The sequence below is a fragment of the Equus asinus genome, chromosome 15, assembly GCF_041296235.1.
Source record: "Equus asinus isolate D_3611 breed Donkey chromosome 15, EquAss-T2T_v2, whole genome shotgun sequence".
NCBI lineage: Eukaryota > Metazoa > Chordata > Mammalia > Perissodactyla > Equidae > Equus > Equus asinus.
The window spans coordinates 28,882,687-28,890,775 of NC_091804.1; the positions used below are offsets into that span (position 1 = coordinate 28,882,687).

An 8,089-nucleotide genomic window follows, 5' to 3' on the forward strand; every position below is an offset into this window, starting at 1 on the left:
GTGGCTAAAATCTCCTTTAACCCCCAAACAGCCCGCCAGGTAGACACTACAGCATCTCTGTTTTCCAGCTGAGAGAACTGGGGCTCAGAGTGGGGAGCTGACCCACCCACGGCCTCTGCGGGTGGAGGCCGAGGCGGAGGCGAGCCGCACCCGCGGTCTGACCCCCGCGCCCTCCTGTTAGCGTGAGGCCTGACTTTGGGGAGTGCGGCTCGGCTGGCCTCTTGTTCTCGTGGCCTCATTCTGCCTCGTCCGGACCCCGTTCATCTGCTAACCCTGTGCACCTTTGACGAGCTGCCCAGAAGGGACATGATCGCCCAGGAGGGAGCGGCTGAGTTAGAAGCATGGTCTCCCACCTCAGGCGAACATGCTGCTGTTTGGGACATTGCTAATGATCACAGTCGTAAGGACAGCCACTGTTTCCTGAGCATGTGTCCGAGACTCATTGAGTCCTGGGAACAGCCCTGTGAGGAGCGTCCTGTCATTGTGCCCATTTTACAGATGGGGATGCTGAGGCTCAGAAAGGGCCTTGGCCTTGGCTGGGCTTGTCACACGACCGGGGAGGCCAGAGCTGGAAGTGGTGGCGGGACGGGCAGATCCCGGGTCCCTGTGGGATGGGCATGGGGGGCCTCCCCTGAGGCAGCCTGTGCCCCTCCCCACACAGGGACCTGGAACGGCACCACCAGGGTGGCCATCAAAACCCTCAAGCCGGGCACGATGTCCCCAGAGGCCTTCCTGCAGGAGGCCCAGGTCATGAAGAAGCTGCGGCACGAGAAGCTGGTGCAGCTGTACGCGGTGGTGTCGGAGGAGCCCATCTATATCGTCACGGAGTACATGAGCAAGGGTGAGGCCGGGCCGCGCCACGGACGCTCCGGGTCAGGCGCTCGTGGCAGGGCGGCGGGCGGCTTCCCTTCCCGCCAGATCTAGAATATCCGTCTCTGAAATGGAATAGAATGGAACCAGCTTCTCATGTCCCTGGGAAGTTAGACCCAAGGGTGCCTTTCTCGTTTCATTTTGCTTTCAACGGTTTCCCACAAGGCGTCTTGTCTCCCCCAATTTGCTGGGCCGTTGGCCACTCTGGGGCTGGGAGGAGAACTCCCCCAACCCTCTGAGCTCAGCCACATCTGGGTCAAGTCCCTGGCTTGACCTTTACTTAATTTTTAAATTAATTATTTTTCTAAATTCCACTTTTGGGATGTGTAATTTACCTCTGAAAAAATACACCCATTTTAAGTATCCAGTTCAGTGAGTTTTTACAAGTGGGTACTCTGTGTATCTCTTACCACAATTAAGAGCTAGGAGATCTCCATGACCCCCGAAAGCTCCCTCGTTCCACTTTGCAGACAGTGCCCTCCAGTCCCCAACCCCTGCAGCTGCTGAGGTGCTGCCTGTCACCATGATTTGTTTGTTCTAGAACTTTGTGTATGTAACCCTTACCTCCGAGGTTCTCCTTGGTGTTGCTGTATCGGTAGCTCATTCCTTTTTCACTGCTGAGTAGTATTCCCCTGTGTGGATGGACCACAGTTTGTTCACCTGGAGGTGGGCGTCTGGTTCTTTCCCATCCCGCTCGCCTTTGGAATGACAAATGCTCAGCGACTTTATTCCAAGATGCGTTTATGTGAAATCTGCTGTGCCTGTTAAAGCCGGGCCAGCCCAGGCAGACAGGATCTGGGAGTCCTGGCGTCCTGGCGTGGGGAGGCCAGGGCCGGGGCCACAGCTGCTTTCTCTCTGCCCAGGGAGTTTGCTGGACTTTCTCAAGGGGGAGACGGGCAAGTACCTGCGGCTGCCTCAGCTGGTGGACATGGCTGCTCAGGTGAGTCAGCCCCTCCCGCCTCCCACCCTTGGCCCTTGAGCACCCAGACCCACTTGGCTCAGCCAGTTCTGGCCTCGAGTGCCCCCTCCAGGAAGCTAGCCTTGATTGCCCCCACACTCGCTGATCTCGCCACATGTATTACTGAGACCACTGACAGGTGCTGTGACTGGTAGTTCTGGGCAGAGGAGAGAGCCCTTACCTGGGCATCAGGAATCACTGACTGACTGTGGGCCCGACCTCAGGCCTCAGTTTTCTTCTCTGTGAAGGTCATTCAGTCATTCAGCAAACATGTATCAGTGCTTGCTTGCTGTAGGTGATGCTCAAAAACCATTTTTTAATTTAATCCTTATCACAATCAGGGAAGGTAGGGATGGCCATTATTCCCATTTGAGGGACTAGAAAACTGAGGCTCAGAGAGGGGACTCAGGACAGCAGGCGGGACCTGGCACTCCTCTGTCTGTGGGGCATCTGGGGCCTCTTTTTCCTGGTCACCCCACTTCCCTGGCTGCATCTTGTCTTGTGCCTCCCCTTTGCCCTGCATCCGCCTCCTGCTGGGCGCTGGCCCTGCTTTTTATGCCAACAGCGTTTATTGTAAACTGATGTCACTTGCCTGATGAAATGGGGAGGGCAGGGCGTTTGGTTGGGCCTCCACCCCTGGGGATGCCTCCATCCCTGGGCACGTGCCCTGTGACCTGGGAAGGGCATGAGGTGGCCCCTGAGCCAGGCTCCTGGGATTCTGCCCGTAGATCGCCTCCGGCATGGCGTACGTGGAGCGAATGAACTACGTGCACCGGGACCTCCGTGCTGCCAACATCCTGGTCGGAGAGAACCTCGTGTGCAAGGTGGCCGACTTCGGGCTGGCTCGGCTCATCGAGGACAATGAGTACACGGCCCGGCAAGGTGGGCAGGGCCCAGGCGAGGTGGTACGGCCTGTCGAGGAAGTCACACCCCTTCCCTGAGCCTCAGTTTCCTCATCTGTCAGGTGGGGGAGAGAATGGTGCAGTTGTGACATGCTGCTGAGGCTTCCCTGACCTTCGTCACTCCTGCAGGTGCCAAATTCCCCATCAAGTGGACGGCTCCAGAAGCTGCCCTCTACGGCCGCTTCACCATCAAGTCGGATGTGTGGTCCTTTGGGATCCTGCTGACAGAGCTCACGACAAAGGGACGGGTGCCCTACCCTGGTGAGAGGGCTTCCTGCAGCCTATCTTTGGTCTTGGAACCCCTCCGCCCTGGTCACCTTGGGAAAACCACACCCCCTCCTGGGCCTCAGTTTCCCCAGCATCTGATCTTATGCTCTCTCTCTGCTCGGGGCTCCCAGCCTTGGGGAGGGGACTTACCCAAGGTCATACCCGCTGTGTCCTAGGCAGGAAACCCTTTGTGGTCCCCATCAACTTCCTCCCCGCCGCTGCGCTCCCCGGAGCCCGCCTCCTCATCCTCCCTCTGCCCGCAGGGATGGTCAACCGAGAGGTCCTGGACCAAGTGGAGCGGGGCTACCGCATGCCCTGCCCACCCGAGTGTCCCGAGTCCCTGCACGACCTCATGTGCCAGTGCTGGCGGAAGGAGCCGGAGGAGCGGCCCACCTTCGAGTACCTGCAGGCCTTCTTGGAGGACTACTTCACGTCCACTGAGCCCCAGTACCAGCCCGGGGAGAACCTATAGGGAGCCGGCTGCAGGGCCAGACTGCTCTGGGCCGGGATCCTGGGCCGGGCGGCCCCTGGCTGGGGTCTTGCCTCACTCTGCCTGCCCACCGTTGCTCCTCTCTGAGGGGCTGAGTTGCCAGGGACGAGGCCCCTCCCCCCTGTGTGGCGTGGAAGGGCCTGGGCCTGGGGCGGTCCCAAGGGCTGTGTTGGAGGCTGGCACAGTGACTTCGTGCCGGCTGCCGCTCCACCCACAGGCTCCTCCCTGTGCCCTCCTGGAGCCCCGTGCGTCTCGGCAGGAGAAATTAGGACAAAGGGCTGGGCTAGGGCGCCCTTTTTCCAGCCTCACCCTACTCTGCGCATCGGCTCCTTCCCTCTTCCGCCCCAGGGCTGTCTCCAGAGCTGGCCGAAGAGCCTTTCCAAAGAGGAGTGATGGGCCTCTGGCCTGCTGGCCATCCTGCCCCTTGCCGTCCGTTTCTGAAACACCTTTTGGTGGAGGCTGCTGGGTCCAGACCCCTCTGCCGTGGCTCCCGGGCTGGGTAGCCTGAGGCCAGGCTTCACTTGATGATGGTGGGTGGGGTGGGCACCCCCGTCAAACCCTGCCCTTCTTAGATCTGAGGGACCCTTAGAGATCATCAATTCCTTGTCCCCCTATGACCTACGGGGAAACTGAGTCCAGAGAGGGGCTGTGACTTGCTCAAGGCCACAGAGCAGTTCAGGGTTGAAGTGAGATTGGAACCCGGTGCTCCCTCTGTCTTCCTCAGGAACCAACAAGATTGTCCTTGGAGGCATCGTGGACAGACTAGGGCAGCCCAAGGGACAAAGGGCCTGAGGGTGGATCAGAGACAGCAGACGGCGTCATGTGGCTACTGCCCACTAGGCGGGGCTGTCGTCAGGGGAGAGTGGAGGCACGTGTGGGCTGAGCCAGGATGAGGGGTGAAGGTGCAGGGGTCAGGAGGCAGGCTGCAGTCAGGACGCGTGTGGTTTTTGACCTTTAGAGCTAGCCAGCCATGAAAGGGAGTGAGCTCCCAGGCTCTGGAGGCAATCAAGCAAAAGTAGAAGATCCAAGTGGTTGGAGACCCTAGCTCTGGCCTCAGGAGTAACCCAGGTCCCCCTTCCCCCAGTTTGTCTTGTGTCCTTTCAGCGCCTGGCCCCTGCTCCTTCCCCAAGTTGGCACCCTTTAACTCATGAGTAGGGCAAGGAGTGCCTAGGCTAGGGTGACAGAGGGTGAGCGTGTCCACTGCCGTGCACCAGGACTGGCTGTGTGACCTCGGGTGGCCCCTGCTTCCTCTCTGGGCTGCAGTATCTGCCTCCATTTGAGGCCATGGCCTCTGCAGCGACTCCGCTCCTGTCCAGACCCTGTGGCCTGCCATCGCGTGCTGAGCCCAGCCCTGGGCGTCGGGAGACTGTGTTCCGGCCCTGGTTCTGCTGTTCAGCCTTTGGGTATGTGGTGGCTTCTCCCTGGGCCTCAGTGTGCCCGTCTTAAAAGGAGCGGCTGACAGTTTGTGGGCATCTTGCCAAGGGCCCCTGTGTGTGTGTGTGCACGTGTGTGTTCCTCCATGTGTGTCCATATTTAACATGTAAAAATGCCCCCTGCTCTGTCCCCCAGACACGTTGTACATTTCACCACAGTCCCCCATCATAGCAATAACATCCCCGCTGCCAGGGGTTCTCGAGCCAGCCAGGCCCTGCCAGCGGGGAAGGAGGCCACGCGGTGCCTGCCCATGACATTTCCACTTTTCCTTTCATGCGTGTTTATGACCCAAGTCTTCAGTCCGTCCCAGTCGAATCTGGGCTCGCTCACCCCAGCGTGCTCTCATATCCCCTTCCAGCTGCCCAAGGCCCTTTGTATAAGGTGTTCCTGATACTGTCCTTTTTTTTAAAACAGTGTTTTGTAGATTTCAGATGACTATGCAGAGGCCTCGGGGACCCCCGGCTCTGGGCAGGGCCTGGGGGTCCCACATTCCATGGCCCAGGCTCGGGAGGGAGGGGGGATCCAGAATTGGTTGTAAATACTTTGCATATTGTCTGATTAAACACAAGCAGACCTCGGAGTTTGGCCGCTGGTTTATTGAGTCTCTGCCGTGTGCCTGAGAGCACGAAGGGGTGGGGTGAGAAGACAGGCTCTGGTCAGAGGGGCCTGTGGGGCAGCACTGGTGGCCGGAGGGCTTCGGGCCAGGAGGTGACATGATCGGATTGGAGACGGGCTCTCTGGAATGTGGCTGTGTGTGCACATCTACACCTGTGTTCACTGGGTGAGCTTGTCCGGCAGAAACCTTGCTTGTGTCTGAGATGCACCAGGACTCCCCGGGGGGTGAGCGGCTCAGGACGCAGATGCCCTGGGTGGACATCTGGTGGCCGTGGACACTCCGGGGGCGGGGTGGGGCTGGCAGGCCTGTGTGGAGTTGTGGATGTGCTCACGGCGGATTGTGGCTGCGTGCCTGCTATCTGTGTGTCTCCCAGGGGTGCTGGGCAGGGGGGTTGGCGGGGGGGTGGAGCTGGGTCAACCGAAGTCCTGGGCGTTCTGGAGAAAAATCCAAAGACCCTTCCTCTCCTCCCTTCTCTGCCACCGAGGGACATGACCTGGGAAGTTCATTTGCAACAGTCTACATGAAGACATTTATTTTACGTCAGATCACACACCTAGGCCAGTCACCTCTGGCTGTAATAAAGTGTTTAATTAAAAACGAATGTCAAAATCGGGACATTTCGCTATTCAGTATTATTTTCACATGCCGAATCCCATGGTGCCCAGGTCAGAGTGGACTCCTGGAGAGCCGGTGGGTGTGCATGTGTCTTGGGAGCAGTGATAGGCATATGGGTGTGAGTTCGTGCACACCTTCTGTGTGCTTGTGGAAGCGTGTGCCTAGGATGTGTGTGCCTTTGTGGTCATGTGGGTGTGTGGGACCTGTTTGCTCATGCGTGTCTCTGTTGGTGTGCGGACACATGTCCTGGTGGTCCGTGAGTCTAGGCTCCTGGGGTTGTGTGCCCAGATGTGTGAACCTGTGTTCACGTGGGGTGTGAGTGGAAGGCTGGGCATGTGTTCACCCCGGCCGTGTCCGTATACACGTGTGTCCAGGTAATGTACTAGCCTGTGGGCTCAGGATGTGTGTGTGTGTGAGGGGTGTACGTGTTGGGGTCTGAAGCAAGCGAGTGGGTCTTTTTTTCTGGCCATGTGTGCATGGATTTGTGTGCGTTGCGTGGACACAAATCCAGGTAGTTTGTGCCTGAAGCTGCAGGCTCCGGGGCGCGGGCACACGGCTGTGTGTAGCTGTGTTCTGTGAATGTGTGTGGGGCAGTGTATGTCTGTGTCGGCTCGGAGGGCACACACAGCACTGGCCACTCCCGGCAGGCCCCACGTGTGCCCGGGGCGCAGGGATACCAGCGAGCGGGCTGGGACGCACCCCAGCCCTGGTGGGACAAGGCGCTGGCCCGCGTGGCTCTGGGCCCCCTTTCTCTACACCTCTCAGCCCATCTCTTCGTGTGTCTCTCCGTCTCTGTCTCTCTTTCTCTGTCTGACTGTGGTTTTCTCTCTTGTCTGTTCCTCTCCAGCTTTCTCTGCTGTCTGGCCCCTGGCTCTGTCTGGACAATTTTCTGTTTGTTTTTGTTCCCTTCCTTAACCCCTCCACCCCCCTTCCTACCACTTCTTGGTCTTTCTCTGTGTGCTTCTCATTTTCTGTCTCTGTTTCTCAGTATTGCTAGTTTCTCTTTTTCTCTGTGCCTCGCTGCCGTCTCTCTTTTTTTCTCTAGTCTCTGTGTGTGTGTGTCTGTCCCTCAGGTTTCCTTCCTTATCAATCCCTCCATGCTTGTCTCTTCCCCAGGCCCTCTCTCACCTCCGTGCCTTTGCCCAGGCTGTTTCCACAGCTGGGAGTGCCCTTTCTTCCTTCTCTGCAACCTGGCAAACTCCTGTTCATCCTTCAAAACACATCTCAGAGGCCACAGTCCACCTCTGGGAGATTTCCCTGACCCCCTGGAACTTGTCGTGGGGGTTCACGCAGCTCATCCACTGGAACAAGAGCTTGAGGGGCTGGGGAAGTTCTCACTGCTGTGCCCCGATCTGTCCCACGTGGGCGATGTTTGGTCAGACAAGGGAGGCGGGAAAGCTTGCTCTGTCTCTCGCACCTCTTATCTCCAGCTCCTTCTCTGCTTTTGATCCTTCACTCTGGGCCTCTGTTCAGTTGCTTCTGCTTGACTCCTCACGAGATAGACAGAGTGGAGAGGGAGAGACGGCCCCTCTGCCAGGACCACCATCCCCGGCTCCTCTGCCTGTTCCTTCTGCAGCCCTGTCCAGTTGCCAGCCCATTTCGGGGACTGGAGACCCTAGGACTCCCATGTCCCTTCAACCTTCCCTTCCTGGTTTCAGTGGTTTTCCTCTTATTCTACACACCTGTTTTTTGAGAAAAATAAGATGTTTTCTTATTTTTTATATCTATAAATATAAATAAATAAATATTCCTTACAGAAGAGTTGGAAAGATACAGCAAACCTCAAAAAACTCCCCATAATTTGTGCCACCCACCCTGTTCCTCCTGCCTAGAGAGGGTGGGGCATGTGTGTCCGTTGGGGCCTGTCACCTGTTCTCTGCCCATCGGCCTCGGTGTCTCCTTTCTCTCTCTGAGAGTGTCTCTCTGTGTGTCTCTCC

General features: G+C 57.9%; 1 protein-coding gene across 3 annotated transcripts in view; it reads left to right on the forward strand.

Moving 5' to 3' along the window:
• SRC (SRC proto-oncogene, non-receptor tyrosine kinase) overlaps positions 1-5,501 on the forward strand; it is a 49,929-nt gene extending 44,428 nt beyond the window's left edge. For all 3 annotated transcript variants that reach the window (XM_070485905.1, XM_070485903.1, XM_070485904.1), the window contains 5 exons: positions 662-841; positions 1,734-1,810; positions 2,557-2,710; positions 2,860-2,991; positions 3,261-5,501. In XM_070485905.1, coding sequence (XP_070342006.1) covers positions 662-841; positions 1,734-1,810; positions 2,557-2,710; positions 2,860-2,991; positions 3,261-3,469 — 752 coding nt within the window. In that variant the 3' untranslated portion in view covers positions 3,470-5,501. The remainder of the gene's footprint in view (positions 1-661; positions 842-1,733; positions 1,811-2,556; positions 2,711-2,859; positions 2,992-3,260) is intronic.
• Positions 5,502-8,089: the final 2,588 nt, after the last annotated feature.